Source organism: Culex pipiens, chromosome 2 (assembly GCF_016801865.2).
Source record: "Culex pipiens pallens isolate TS chromosome 2, TS_CPP_V2, whole genome shotgun sequence".
Taxonomy (NCBI): Eukaryota; Metazoa; Arthropoda; class Insecta; order Diptera; family Culicidae; genus Culex; species Culex pipiens.
In genome coordinates, this window is record NC_068938.1 from 127,499 (window position 1) to 142,667 (window position 15,169).

Here is a 15,169-nt window from a genome sequence, read left to right on the forward strand (position 1 = left end):
TTTTGGTCCGAATGCACCATTTAGCATGTTGTCATGTGAGTGAGTGAGAAATAAAAGTGAACTGCTGTGCCTTCTCGTGAATAAAATCGTGAATTTTAAAGTTAATTACTGTTTTATGTTGGATTAATGAAGCTGCATGCTCGCTAAATCATTAAATCTACCAAAAAAAGTTGTGAAACAAGTATCAATGCAATGGGGTCCAAGTCCGGTTTTGATGGTCATGACGCAAAGCGTCCAAGAATGACATTAGTTACCAGTGAAAAAGAATGTGAGACAGAAGATTCAGATGATGAAGAAATTAATGCGATGTTTAAAGCAAGCCACTATGAAGAAAAAGTTATATATGTAAAGGAAAAGCACCTGCGTACGCAGACCACCTCTAACATCGAACAAACTAGTAGTTCTTGGTATAATTCTTACCGTACACGGGTTATTAGTAAGGTGGGAGATACAAGTCGTCACTATGGGAGCACAGAATATGATTGTCATATATTGGAAAAGAGAGGTAAGATAACATGAGAAGCTACAAAACGTTGAAGGTATCATTTGCATGTTTTCAATCAATTTGAAAATGAACGTTATGCTACTTTTCTTATCATACCATCACGATTTATTTTGAATTATCACGAATCACAATATGACTGCTTTTGTTGTATGTGGTGATTATTGCATTCGATCGTATTATTACGATCGTAGTTTTTTGACTTACCATCGACATGTCTCGATCTTTTTTTTTATTCTTTATTATAGAGTTTTTCAGCTGGAGGCTGGTTCAACTCTTTTGGATGATTTGACTTAAATATTGATTATAGATCGTAGTAAATTTTTGAATCTTTCAGAAATTGTATAAGTTTTTCGTCCATGTTCTTGTCGTTCGCAAGGATGTCTAGGATGTTATTAGGGAGATTATGTTTGGTCCTCATCATGTCAAAAATGGGGCAGTTAACTAAAAAGTGTTCAACAGTCGCCTTTACATCACAGGTTTGGCAGGTTCTATGAAAGTTTGTTCTGCTTTTAAAGTTATGTGTTATACGGGTGTGACCAACGCGTAATCTCGAGAGCTTTTTTTGTTCTGTTCTGTTCCCTCTGTCAGTCCAAATTGTAGTTTCCCTTTTAATTTTCCAGAGAAAGAGATCTCGTACATTCGTCCATTCTAATTCCCAAGTTGAATGGGTCAGATTTTTGAACCACAACTTCAGGTCTTGACATGGTATGGCGTTGTGTAAGGTTTTGCTGGTTTGGCCGCGTTTCGCAAGGTTTTCTGCACGCTTGTTCCCAGGGATACCGACGTAAGCGGGTATCCACATGATGATAGTTCTTTTAGTAATGTGTTGCTGAATAGCTTGGATCCAGGGGTGGGTGGGTTTTGAGCTTCTCAGCGCATTTACGCAGCGTTGAGAGTCGGTTAAGATGAGTTTTGGTATTGTTGGTGTTGTTTTGACTACTAGTAGGATTGCTGCTGCTTCTGCCGAAAATAAAGAACATTGGTCCGGTAGCATGAGGTGACTTTCCTTTTTGTCCAGGACAGCTCCAACTCCAACTCCAGTCGATGATTTAGATCCGTCGGTGTTATTGTGGGTATAGTTCACGTATTTTGTGGCTAGGAGATGTTCTACTTCAGGTCAAATCTTGATTAACCATTACCAATACCATTTTCAGATTTTTTTTCAAGCGGAATAGGTAGAGGACCCAGAAATCCCCACTTCATAGCGGGAATCTAGGAAATTTGACGAGAATTTAATGACAATTTATGGATTTCGGTTCTATTTGTGATAGAACGTTGATAAACTATTTGATTTTAAGTTTCCACAAGGTTTTTATCATTTACAAGTTTATTTTTGTTAAAATTTTGTGTTTTAATAAAGTGCTTTAATGTGCCTATTTTCGCCCCCCTAAATCTAATTTTCGCCCACGACAAAAATCAAGAAATCAAATGAAATTATGGCACAAAGCTAAGCAAATATGGTCTCCTATTGAAACACAATATGTTTCCGAAGCTCGATTTCATTGATGTTTAGCTACGGGTAATTTTTGAACGTTGATGTTTTCATTCATTACCCTAATGAATGAAATAAAATTAAATGATAAATTAACCCTTGAAAATAAACTAGAATATCTCAAATATATTTTCAAGCACATTTCACTGCGATAAGATAAGTTTTTATGGTAAACGAAAACTGGTTCTAGATGAAAACTGAAAACACAATGGTAGATTTCGCCCTGGTTGAAAATTGGATCTCATGTTTTCCATGACCCCAGAAATCGCCCACATTATTTTATTAAAATAATCTTTGGTAAACGTTTAAAACAGGTAAATCACTAGACTTTCGTGAAATTCACACATACAGTGAAGCAATCAAATACTCATTTACAGTATTTTCGGACAAAATGAGTTGTTTTCCCTGATTAACATTATAACCCGCTGTAGTCGAAATTGACAAAAATATAGCGGCTGTAATAAGGCTTTTTTTGAAGTGCTTATAAAAACGTGATGAACAATAGAAATTCATTAGGAAAGTTTCAATTAGTACTAGAATTAAATGAATATGTAAACCTGCACAATAAATTCAACCAAAAAAGGTATAAGTTTGCTAAATACATATTAAATTCAGTAGGTGGGCGAAAACTGGAGCAGTTCGAAAACTGGGTCCTCTACCCTAATTAATATATATAAATGTTTATTGTTTATTCGTCAAGCTTATGTAGACTACTTACAATTTTCTTACATACTAGATATTATTTCTATTGTATAGATTTTTTCGTAGTTCCGGTTTAGACATGTCGAAATGTATGTACTGTGAATTTTCATTATAAAAGCGCATCATTTGATTTAATGGCGAATTTTTTAAATAATTTGTCGTGTATGCAGTTATTCTAAAAAGTGGTGAATGTCTAAGAGTACGGCTTGGTTCATGAATACTATTGCGTATTTCTGACAATAATGCTGCTGACTGTATGCGTTGAGAAATAATGTCGTTGATGAAAGAGAGCATGGCAAATTTACGACGTTCTTGTAATGATTGTATGTTTATGAGCATGCAGCGTGCTTCATACGATGGGAGAGGAAATGCAGTCCAGTTAAGTTTACGTAGTGCGTACAGTAAGAATTGTTTTTGGACAGATTCAATACGTGCTTGGTGTACGGCATAGTATGGATTCCAGACGATACTACAGTATTCCAAGAGTGGCCTGACATACGTTATATAGAGTAATTTAATAGTATACGGGTCCTGGAAGTTGAATGCAAAGCGCTTTATAAAGCCTAATGTACTTTTTGCCTTGTTTATTATTGTGTTATAGTGTTCTACAAAAGTTAGTTGTGAGTCTAGGATGACACCTAGATCACGTACTACTTTGCATTTTTCTACTGGTTGGTTTCCTAATAATACTGTTATGTTTGGTGTTTCATGTTTTCTGCTGAAGGCAATGGAATTACATTTCTTTACATTCAATTGGAGTAGGCTTTTACTACACCATGTGTAGAAAAGATTAATTTCGTTTTGGAATACATGACTGTCATTGGCATTTCCTATTTCCATATACAATTTCATGTCGTCTGCATATACAAGTACGTTAATTTTTTTAAGAATGAAGGAAATGTCGTTTACATACAAGATGAAAAGAAGAGGTCCTAGATGGGATCCTTGCGGAACCCCAGAGGTGACGTGAATTGATTCCGATAGTACATTTTGGAAGCGAACAATTTGTTCGCGCTTAGTCAAATATGACTTAAGCCATTCCAAAAGATTCGGTTGAATTCCAATTTTCTGCAGTTTGAAGATTAATAATGGTATGTCGATTCTGTCAAATGCCTTACTAAAGTCTGTGTAAATTGCTTCTACGAAATTGCGATTATGCATTGCATTCAGTGTAAAATTTACAAATTCTAAAAGGTTGGTGCTAGTAGAGCGGCCTTTAAAAAAGCCGTTCTGTTTACATGTGATGCGGTTTTTTACTTGCTGAAAGATTTTTTCATTTATAATAGATTCGAAAAGTTTTGGAATGCAAGACAAAAGGGCAATTCCGCGATAATTACGTATGTCTGATTTTGGGCCTGACTTGAAAATAGGCACCAAAAAAGACGTTTTCCATGTTTGTGGGAATTTTCCAGTATTTATTGACATGTTGAAAAGATGATGCAGTGGATATGTCAATTCTTCTGCAAGGTTCTTTAGGAATGCAGGTGCTATTCCGTCGGGTCCTGGTCCTTTTGATGAGTCTAAGTCCTTCAATGCCTGGCGTACTTCCGTTTCTGACAAAGAATTGACTGAGACGTCATTTGGAAATTCCGGTATATATGAAAAGTAGTCGCGGTCGCGGTCTTCTTCGGAAAATGAGGTGTATACTTCTTTGAAAAATTTTGAAAAAAGATTGCAAATTTCTTTTGAGTTACTGCCTACATTTTCGTCCAGTTGCATTTGCGATGGGAAGTTACTACTTTTGGATTTGGATTTTACGTAATTAAAGAAATTTTTCGGGCATGATTTGACTTCAGATTCGACTTTACTATTATATTCTTCGTTGGCAGAATTGAGTGCCGAAAAAAAATGGTCGGAAATATTCAGATAATTCAGAAGATTTGTGTCATTTGTATTGTTTCTGTATAGTTTGTAGGCTTTTTGTTTTCTATTTTTTAAATTTCTTAGTTGTGGAGTGAACCACACTGGGTATTTATTGCCTGTGTTATTACGTCGTCTTCTTCTAGTAGGTACGGTTTCAGATGTTATAGTGTTAATTTCCGTATAGAATTTTCCTACTAATTCGTCGACATTTCCTTCATTATTAAATAAATTTTGCCAGTCAATTGCAAGTAGTTTACGTTTGGCTTCTACAAAGTTTGTTTTATTGTATTCCAGGACTTCTTCATATTCCCAGTCAATGGGCAAAGTGTTTTTATGGACATAAATAGAATATTCAATTGCTGTATGGAAGACTTCATTCTTCCAAAGGGGGGTTACAGATTCTTGTACATGAAAGTCTTCAATACAGTTAGTGAATAAAAGGTCTAAAAATGAATTTCTTTGGTTTTTTACATGATTGATTTGGAAAAGTCCATAATTTGCAATATTGTCAAAGAGAAAATGCAATGTTTCATTTTCCCCAATGACTGGGAGAAGAAGTGCTTCATTTTCTTGGTCAGATATAAATTCGACTTTGCTTTGATTAAAGTCGCCATAAATGTGAAGTTTTACTTCCGGTTCCATTTTTGATGTTATGATTTCTACTGTTTTAAAGAATAGTTCATACGACTGTTTATTTGCATGGTCCGGCGGAAAGTATACTGATGCAAAAATGTGTACTTGGCCTGCAATAGTGGCTTTGGCCCAGACTTGTTCAAATTGAAAATGTTTTTCAGTTACAATTTCTTTTGGATTAAGTCTGGCATTTATGGCTAAGAGGACGCCGCCTCCTGACTTTTTCTGACTTAGATTTAAATTTCTATTGCCTAGGAATACAAAATAATTGTTTCCAAAAATTTCTTCAGGGTGGACGCTTTCGTCCCAGTTAGTTTCAGTTCCAAGAATAATGTCGAAAGAATGTGAGAGAATGTTTAAAGAAATTTCCTTCATTTTGCCTGGGCTTTTCATGCGATTGAAATTCTGACAATAAATTAGAATTTCATTCGCATTCTGTTGTTCCGTTGAAGAAATTTTTGGAGACATACTTAAATTATTAATAGTACTTACTGCCCCTTGCGAGGGTGTCATTTCTTCTTCCGTGTTAGAAGGCGTCAATGCTTGTAAAAATTCGACGATGTAGTCGGCAGGTAGAATTTGTTGGCGGTTTCGCGCGAGTGCTGCAGGTATTGAAGTCTTTTGTTTGTTACATATTTCCTGTAGGTTTCCAGGTCGGTGAGGGTTTGCTTAGGTGAAAATATATAATAGGGTGGTCCAAATCCGGACTTTTTTGGGGCTACCCCCTGAAATCAAAGATTGACCCATCACTAGGCTAAATTCCAAATTTCAGCTCATTCTGACCACGGGAACCCCTCCCTCCAATCGCTTAAAGTTTGTATGGGAAAAATCGTCAAAATGTATGGAGAAAAGCAACTGTTTTACTTTTTTACCTGTGGAAGGCCCCACAGTTATCCGATTCTTACCATTTCTCAAATGTAGAACTTTCATTAAATTTAGAACAACTTTCCCGAAGACACAATATTTTTGGGATTTTTTTCCCGAGAAGTTATTAGCGCCCAAAACTGACCATTTTTGCGCAGCCAGCTGTAAGGGGCTACCTAACAACGATGTTTATTTCCAATTCGTACACGCACGTGCTCTCTCAGGTTCAAACTCTCTCACGAGCTTGCTTGCCTGCCTGCCTGCCTGTTTGCCTACAAGCGCGCACTCTGTTTCTCTGCTTGGACTTTTGTCGTCGTCGTCGTTTTAGTTTGCCGTCCGTTGCGCTGCGTTCCTGGCATGTTTATTATAATTTTCAACTAAAATAGCAGGTTTGATTTAAGATATAAAATTAAATGTATTATGTGATTAACAATAGATATCATATTATCAGAGCGTGTGAGAGAGAATAAAAATTTCGATGAATTAGTTCATCCATGATCGTCATTCATCCACGGTCATCTTTTAGCATTGAGTAAATTTATAAATAGGGATAATGTAATTTAATTTTTTTCAAAAAAAAAATCAGGTAAACGACAAAAAATTAAGAAAAGTTGCAATATTTGTTGAAGGTGGTCGAGGACCACAAAAAGAAATTTCCAGACAGCACAAAAAGTGATAATTTTATTGAGTATGAATGAAAATTTGCAGCAATAATTGTAAAATTGCCTTGACTTGTAATAAAATATATTTTTGTTAAAGCAAACTACCTAAAGTAACATGATTTGTATTACCTGATTATTTTTAAATAATTTAATTATTATCATGATTATTTAGCATATAAAAACAACTGCTTGTAATGCTTGGAAAACCAAACTAACCCTTTTAACCTGACATTTGCTGTAATTTTTTTTAATGAGCCTAAGCTGTCTTTTCTTTAATTTTTTTTTTCGTTCATTTTGACATAATTTAAGAATTTATATGCTAAATATATCTCAAAACAAACCTGCTATTTTAGTTGAAAATTATAATAAACATGCCAGGAACGCAGCGCAGCGGATAGCAAACGAAAACGATGACGACGACAAAAGTCCAAGCAGAGAAACAGAGCGCGAGCTTGTAGGCAAACAGGCAGGCAGGCAGGCAAGCAAGCTCGTGAGAGAATTTGAACCTGAGAGAGAGCACGTGCGTGTACGAATTGGAAATAAACATCTTTGTAAGGTAGCCCCTTACAGCTGGCCGCCCAAAAAGGGTCAATTTTGGGCGCTAATAACTTCGCGGGAAAAAATCCTAAAAATATGGTGTCTTCGGGAAAGTTGTTCTAAATTTAATGAAGGTTCTACATTTGAGAAATGGAAAGAATCGGATAATTATGGCGCCTTCCACAGGTAAAAAAGTAAAACAGTTGCTTTTCTCCATACATTTTGACGATTTTTCCCATACAAACTTTAAGCGATTGGAGGGAGGGGTTCCCGTGGTCAGAATGAGCTGAAATTTGGAATTTAGCCTAGTGATGGGTCAATCTTTGATTTCAGGGGGTAGCCCCAAAAAAGTCCGGATTTGGACCACCCTAATATATAATCAATAAATATAAATATTAGAGTGTAACAAAACTGACTTTTCGAATGGCATTCAAGGGTTTGTTCCGGTGCGCATACTGAGCTCAAATCCAAAATATGAGCTTGATTGGACGTAACAGGAGCTGGCGCTTTGCATTTGAATTTTAAATGGGATTTAACCCGCAAAAAAAGATTTTTTCAAAAATGTCACTTTTTGAGGCATTTTGGCCACTGAAGCGTTTATTTTCAACATCATTGTCGTGTAGGCCAGATCCTTGCGCATCTTTTGGTATATAAGTTATGAGGGGGTCCCGGGAAGCGGGCCATGTTGGCTACTTCCCGGGCTCGTGGGGAGGTTCGGATGATTGACTTCACACTGGTTGCAGGATGAAACTTGACTAATTTATTATTGCAGAAAGAATACTTCGTATGACGAGTTTGTATGTGTTGGTGCAATACGGCCAGGGGTGCCAAGCCGTAACTTATATAACATTGAAATTTGGAGCTTCCTGGAGCTCGGTACAGACCTTCAAAAATTGACCCCAGCAAAATCAAATAGCGTCTCTAGTGTAGCGAGGCATAACGAATATCTTTATTGCCGGGGCCGATTTTTCGAAAAAAAAAGCCAAACTTTGAAGGTCTGTAGCAAGCTCCAGGGTGCTCCAAATTTCAATGTTATTTGTACCAAAAGATGTGCATTGGCGTACACGCCAATGATGTTGAAAATAAACGCTTTTGTGACCAAAATGCCTCAAAAAGTGACATTTTTGAAAAAAATCTTTTTCTACGGGCTAAATCACATTTAAAATTCAAAGGCAAAGCACCAGCTCCTGGCAAAATTTTTAAAATTTTTGAAATTTTCAAAATTTTTGAAATTTTTGAAATTTTTGAAATTTTTAAAATTTTTGAAATTTTTGAAATTTTTGAAATTTTTGAAATTTTTGAAAGGTCTGTAGCGAGCTCCAGGGTGCTCCAAATTTCTATGTTATTTGTACCAAAAGATGTGCATTGGCGTACACGCCAATGATGTTGAAAATAAACGCTTTTGTAACCAAAGTGCCTCAAAAAGTGACATTTTTGAAAAAAAAATCTTTTTCTACGGGCTAAATCACATTTAAAATTCAAAGGCAAAGCACCAGCTCCTGGCAAAATTTTTGAAATTTTTTGAAATTTTTGAATTTTTTGAAATTTTTGAATTTTTTGAAATTTTTGAATTTTTTGAAATTTTTGAATTTTTTGAAATTTTTGAATTTTTTGAAATTTTTGAAATTTTTAAAATTTTTAAATTTTTTTGAAATTTTTAAAATTTTTGAAATATTTGAAATATTTGAAATTTTTGAAATTTTTGAAATTTTTAAAATTTTTGAAATTTTTGAAATTTTTGAAATTTTTGAAATTTTTGAAATTTTTGAAATTTTTGAAATTTTTGAAATTTTTTAAATTTTTGAAATTTTTGAAAGGTCTGTAGCGAGCTCCAGGGTGCTCCAAATTTCTATGTTATTTGTACCAAAAGATGTGCATTGGCGTACACGCCAATGATGTTGAAAATAAACGCTTTTGTGACCAAAGTGCCTCAAAAAGTGACATTTTTGAAAAAAAATCTTTTTCTACGGGCTAAATCAAATTTAAAATTCAAAGGCAAAGCACCAGCTCTGGCAAAATTTTTGATTTTTTTGGAATTTTTAAATTTTTTGGAATTTTTGAATTTTTTAAAATTTTTGAAATTTTTGAAATTTTTGAAATTTTTAAAATTTTTAAAATTTTTAATTTTTTTTTAAATTTTTAAATTTTTTGAAATATTTGAAATATTTGAAATTTTTGAAATTTTTGAAATTTTTTAAATTTTTGAAATTATTGAAATTTTTAAAATTTCTGAAATTTTTGAAATTTTTGAAATTTTTGAAATTTTTGAAATTTTTGAAATTTTTGAAATTTTTGAAATTTTTGAAATTTTTGAAATTTTTGAAATTTTTGAAATTTTTGAAATTTTTGAAATTTTTGAAATTTTTGAAATTTTTGAAATTTTTGAAATTTTTGAAATTTTTGAAATTTTTGAAATTTTTGAAATTATTGAAATTTTTGAAATTTTTTAAATTTTTGAAATTTTTGAAATTTTTGAAATTTTTGAAATTTTTGAAATTTTTGAAATTTTTGAAATTTTTGAAATTTTTGAAATTTTTGAAATTTTTGAAATTTTTGAAATTTTCGAAATTTTTGAAATTTTTGAAATTTTTGAAATTTTTGAAATTTTTGAAATTTTTGAAATTTTTGAAATTTTTGAAATTTTTGAAATTTTTGAAATTTTTGAAATTTTTGAAATTTTTTGAAATTTTTGAAATTTTTGAAATTTTTGAAATTTTTGAAATTTTTGAAATTTTTAATTTTTTTTTAAATTTTTAAAATTTTTGAAATATTTGAAATATTTAAAATTTTTGAAATTTTTGAAATTTTTGAAATTTTTGAAATTTTTGAAATTTTTGAAATTTTTAAAATTTTTGAAATTTTTGAAATTTTTGAAATTTTTGAAATTTTTGAAATTTTTGAAATTTTTGAAATTTTTGAAATTTTTGAAATTTTTGAAATTTTTGAAATTTTTGAAATTTTTGAAATTTTTGAAATTTTTGAAATTTTTGAAATTTTTGAAATTTTTGAAATTTTTGAAATTTTTGAAATTTTTGAAATTTTTGAAATTTTTGAAATTTTTGAAATTTTTGAAATTTTTGAAATTTTTGAAATTTTTGAAATTTTTGAAATTTTTGAAATTTTTGAAATTTTTGAAATTTTTGAAATTTTTGAAATTTTTGAAATTTTTGAAATTTTTGAAATTTTTGAAATTTTTGAAATTATTGAAATTTTTTAAATTTCTGAATTTTTTGAAATTTTTGAAATTTTTGAAATTTTCTGAAATTTTTGAAATTTTTGAAATTTTTGAAATTTTTGAAATTTTTGAAATTTTTGAAATTTTTGAAATTTTTGAAATTTTTGAAATTTTTGAAATTTTTGAAATTTTTGAAATTTTTGAAATTTTTGAAATTTTTGAAATTTTTGAAATTTTTGAAATTTTTGAAATTTTTGAAATTTTTGAAATTTTTGAAATTTTTGAAATTTTTGAAATTTTTGAAATTTTTGAAATTTTTGAAATTTTTGAAATTTTTGAAATTTTTGAAATTTTTGAAATTTTTGAAATTTTTGAAATTTTTGAAATTTTTGAAATTTTTGAAATTTTTGAAATTTTTGAAATTTTTGAAAATTCTGAAATTTTTGAAATTTTTGAAATTTTTGAAATTTTTGAAATTTTTGAAATTTTTGAAAATTCTGAAATTTTTGAAATTTTTGAAATTGAATTGTTGCATTAAAATAAGTTTAAGTATTACTGTAAATGACTGTAAAAAAGTCCTTCCTGTATCATCAATGTCGTCTGGGTAATCGTGATGAAAAATTACATTTATTCAGTTTTTTAATACCTGTGCGCGAGTGTTTTGGTGTGCTAATTAGAAAGACCTTCCCATAGCATCGTTGCTCGGAAGGCTCGCCGACGGGTTTGTTATGAAAGTCCTCCCCATAGCATCGTAGCTCGGGAGGCATCGAAAAGCCAATACCTTATCCTACTAACCCAAAAAAATAATAATCACGTGATGCTTGAAGGAGATGCTGTGGATTCAACGGTCTCAAGCGGTATCAACAAGTATATAGCAAAAAACTATGTGCTTGATGAGTCTGCAACTTCAACTATCGGACTAACATTCCTCCCTTTTGTTGAACTGCAGGCTTCTTGGGAGGGCGCCGGTATTGACTAATAAAGTCGGGGTCTTCAGGGGTTAAACAGTGAACGGATGGTTGGCTCCCACTGATCATTTTTGATTCATTGTTTAACTTCAGCTGATCTGTCAATAACGGAGTAGCAGCTCATTGGCAGTCAACCATGCTCATGCTCATGCTCAAATTGGGCAAAAATAACTGTATAACACTATAGGAAACTGGAGTTTAATCGCGAATGTTTATTTGCTCAAAAAAATTGATTAAGTGAATTTCTGTGCTAACCCACAGGACAGAGCAATAACGACACACAGTAAAGGGCTTAATTGGATTCCGACGAAGCGAGCAGGAAAATGCAATTAATCGTGTTAGTAACACTGAACAACAAGTGCACGATACATTATTGAGTAAAAAATATGAATTAAAATGAATAAAATTTGTTGATACGTTGTACTCTAGTGAAGGGCGATCACAAGGAGTAGGAATAGGATTTCTGGAAATTATAAAACTGAAAAATGTAAGAAAATCACAAAGTTTGATCTGCTGCAAAGCGGCTAATTCCCCTAATTTAGTTGCGATGATTCGACACCGTCCGAACAACAGTTTTTTTCTTCTTTCATTCTTGGATTCTTGGAACACAATACGGCTGCTGTCCTCACGTAGGATAAGGATTTTTTTTTAATTAAATGTACCTTGACCAAAATCATCTTTTAATCAAATGAAGCTGGCTCACAATATAAAAATTGATTCAAAAATTTCAAAAATTTCAAAAATTACAAAAAATTCAAAATTTTTAAAAATTTCAAAAATTTCAAAAATTTCAAAAATTTCAAAAATTTCAAAAATTCCAAAAATTTCAAAAATTTCAAAAATTTCAAAAATTTCAAAAATTTCAAAAATTTCAAAAATTCCAAAAATTTCAAAAATTTCAAAAATTTCAAAAATTTCAAAAATTTCAAAAATTTCAAAAATTTCAAAAATTTCAAAAATTTCAAAAATTTCAAAAATTTCAAAAATTTCAAAAATTTCAAAAATTTTAAAAATTTCAAAAATTTCAAAAATTTCAAAAATTTCAAAAATTTTAAAAATTTCAAAAATTTCAAAAATTTTAAAAATTTCAAAAATTTTAAAAATTTCAAAAATTTCAAAAATTTCAAAAATTTCAAAAATTTCAAAAATTTCAAAAATTTCAAAAATTTCAAAAATTTCAAAAATTTCAAAAATTTCAAAAATTTCAAAAATTTCAAAAATTTCAAAAATTTCAAAAATTCCAAAAATTTCAAAAATTTCACTGACCTTTTTACCACTGATCATAACCGCATAGCTTCTGTGAGTAGGGTAGACTACATTATTAATGTTTTGAAATATCCTGTGTCATCCTAGGACTCACTGAAATTTAGAGCTGGGATGGATGTCCACGAATGCCCTGGACACTAGTTGTCGTGGTTATAGCGCCACAACTCGCCCTGGTTCAATCCTGGTTCTGTTAAGATCAGGGAGGGAATAATCGCAAAACAATCAATTTCACGCTATAGAAAATTGCTTCCGAAATTCTCCAAGAAAATCAATCTGCAAATGATTTTTTGGGAATTAACTTGTCAGCACCACTTAAAATCATTTATTTCACTTTATTTACACACATTGCCCATCTACAAAATGTGGCAGGTCATTTTTCGACGTGTGATGTTACACTTGCAAGTGTAAAAAAGCAACGACCCCTCGGGTCTTTTGTGGTCTCTGTTGCAAGTTAGGCGTCCGAAGGTTATGTGTGGCGAGTCACTCAAAACCTCTTTTACGCTAATGGACCGACGTTTTACTTCCCCATCCGATACAAGGCGTGATCAGGCAAATCTCGTCTCGAAAAATGCCACTGGGTCCGCCTGGGATTGAACCCAGGCCATACTGGGGTGAGAGGCTACCACGCTAACCACTGCGCCACCGAACCCGGCTTGCAAGTGTATATAGTAGTGAAAAAGATGTTTCGCCGAATAATCAAGATGATGATTTTTTTAGATTCCTTTCACCGATGTTTCGTTGCGATAGAGGAGAACAATGCTCCTTTCGGATTTTTTCTCTTGATGAGCATCCAAAGATTTTCTTTTGATGATGATTATTCCATCGCTGGTTAAGATTATTTTTCTTCAATACAATCAAACAGTCGTCGATAATGTCGATAATTGTCGGGCAACATTGTCATCACTGTTTGCTTGAACCTTTAAAAAAAACTTCAAAACATAGAGGCAATTTAATTGTGTGCCAACCAGTATTGACTACTATTTTTTGAATTTTACTTCCATTTTTGTATTGGAATGTATGTCGAAAAATGCGAATTTGTCTCCTCGATGTCTGTGTCATGAAGTAAAAAATATCCTTATTTACGTGGTTGCCAAGGATTTTTGTTTGGAAAGGATTCGATGTTGGCTTCGAACGAATAGAATACACACTAGTCGTAGAGAAGTCATCGGTGAAAGTGCACATCGGAAAACTGTGCTGAGCTTACTTTGAAGGTTTCAAAAAAGACATTACATAACTTTTTGTATCAATAAGCTTAATAACATAACGCTTTTTTATTTTTTTCGACAGACGAACAAGAACGAGTGCAAAAGAAAACTTTTGTTAATTGGATCAATTCTTTTCTGTGCAAGGTAAGTGCTTTCATGGAATTTCTCATATCTGATCAGTATCGTTATTTTTGTCATTATATATATATACTTTCCTGATAATAGTTTTATACAATTTTTTAATAAGTGATTGTAAACATAAATTTGAAAATTTCTCGCATTAGCAAATTTTGCATTGAATAAAATCAATACTGTATGTTCCCATGGAAATTCCTTTTGTTTTATATGTAGTTAGCAGCACATAAAACAAATTTGCATAATAATGCGTGAAAATGTTGAAATTCTTTATCGATTAAATTTCAGCGAAATCCACCTTTAAAGATTCAAGATTTGATCCAGGATCTTAAGGATGGCACTAAACTTCTGGCACTTTTGGAAGTTCTATCGGGTGAACGACTGCCTATGGAGAAAGGAAAAGTTTTAAGAAGACCTCATTACTTGAGTAATATAAACACAGCACTGCAATTTCTAACAAGCAAACGAATTAAGCTAGTCAATATAAACCCTTCTGATATTGTTGATGGGCGACCAGCTGTGGTACTAGGTCTTATCTGGACAATCATTCTGTACTTTCAAATAGAGGAAAACAGTCGAATTTTACACTACCTAAACGAGAATATTAGTGGTTCCTTGAGCAGCTTAGATAGCGGATCAACATCTCATATTCCGAGCCCCAGCAAGTCATTCCTTCATGGAGCATCTCCTAATATTACAAACCAAGCCATGCCTAAGCAAGGACCAAAGAAAACGCTCCTCGGATGGGTGAATAATGCGCTTCCCAAGTAAGTATAAGTTTAATTATCCGAAGTCGACCAAATATCACGATGGCGACGATTTGCATTTGATAATAATCATTTTATTTTTCAATAGATCTTCTGGTTTAGAAGTGCGTGATTTTGGTACAAGCTGGAGAGATGGCTTTGCTTTCCTTTCACTTATTGATGCTATTAAAACAAACGTAATCAATATAGCAGAAATGAAGAAATATAACAACCGTTACCGCTTGGATACCGCATTTAACATCGCAGAGGCAGAACTTGGTATCGCTAGGCTACTCGACGCGGAAGATGTTGACGTTGGAAGTCCTGATGAGAAGAGCATTATGACTTACGTGGCCCAATTTTTACACAAATATCCAGACGTGAAGGTGAACATTTAAATGGTTTGATTAATATAC

General features: G+C 32.3%; 1 protein-coding gene across 7 annotated transcripts in view; it reads left to right on the top strand.

Moving 5' to 3' along the window:
- LOC120429839 (muscle-specific protein 300 kDa) overlaps window positions 1–15,169 on the top strand; it is a 69,278-nt gene that overhangs the window by 3,545 nt on the left and 50,564 nt on the right. For 6 of the 7 annotated variants that reach the window (XM_039594903.2, XM_052707391.1, XM_052707386.1 and 3 more), the window contains exons 2-4: window positions 13,955–14,016; window positions 14,296–14,774; window positions 14,863–15,139. In XM_039594903.2, coding sequence (XP_039450837.1) covers window positions 13,955–14,016; window positions 14,296–14,774; window positions 14,863–15,139 — 818 coding nt within the window. Of the gene's footprint in view, window positions 1–40; window positions 506–13,954; window positions 14,017–14,295; window positions 14,775–14,862; window positions 15,140–15,169 lie in introns of those variants that run through there. The other variant, XM_052707390.1, reaches the window with a different exon arrangement.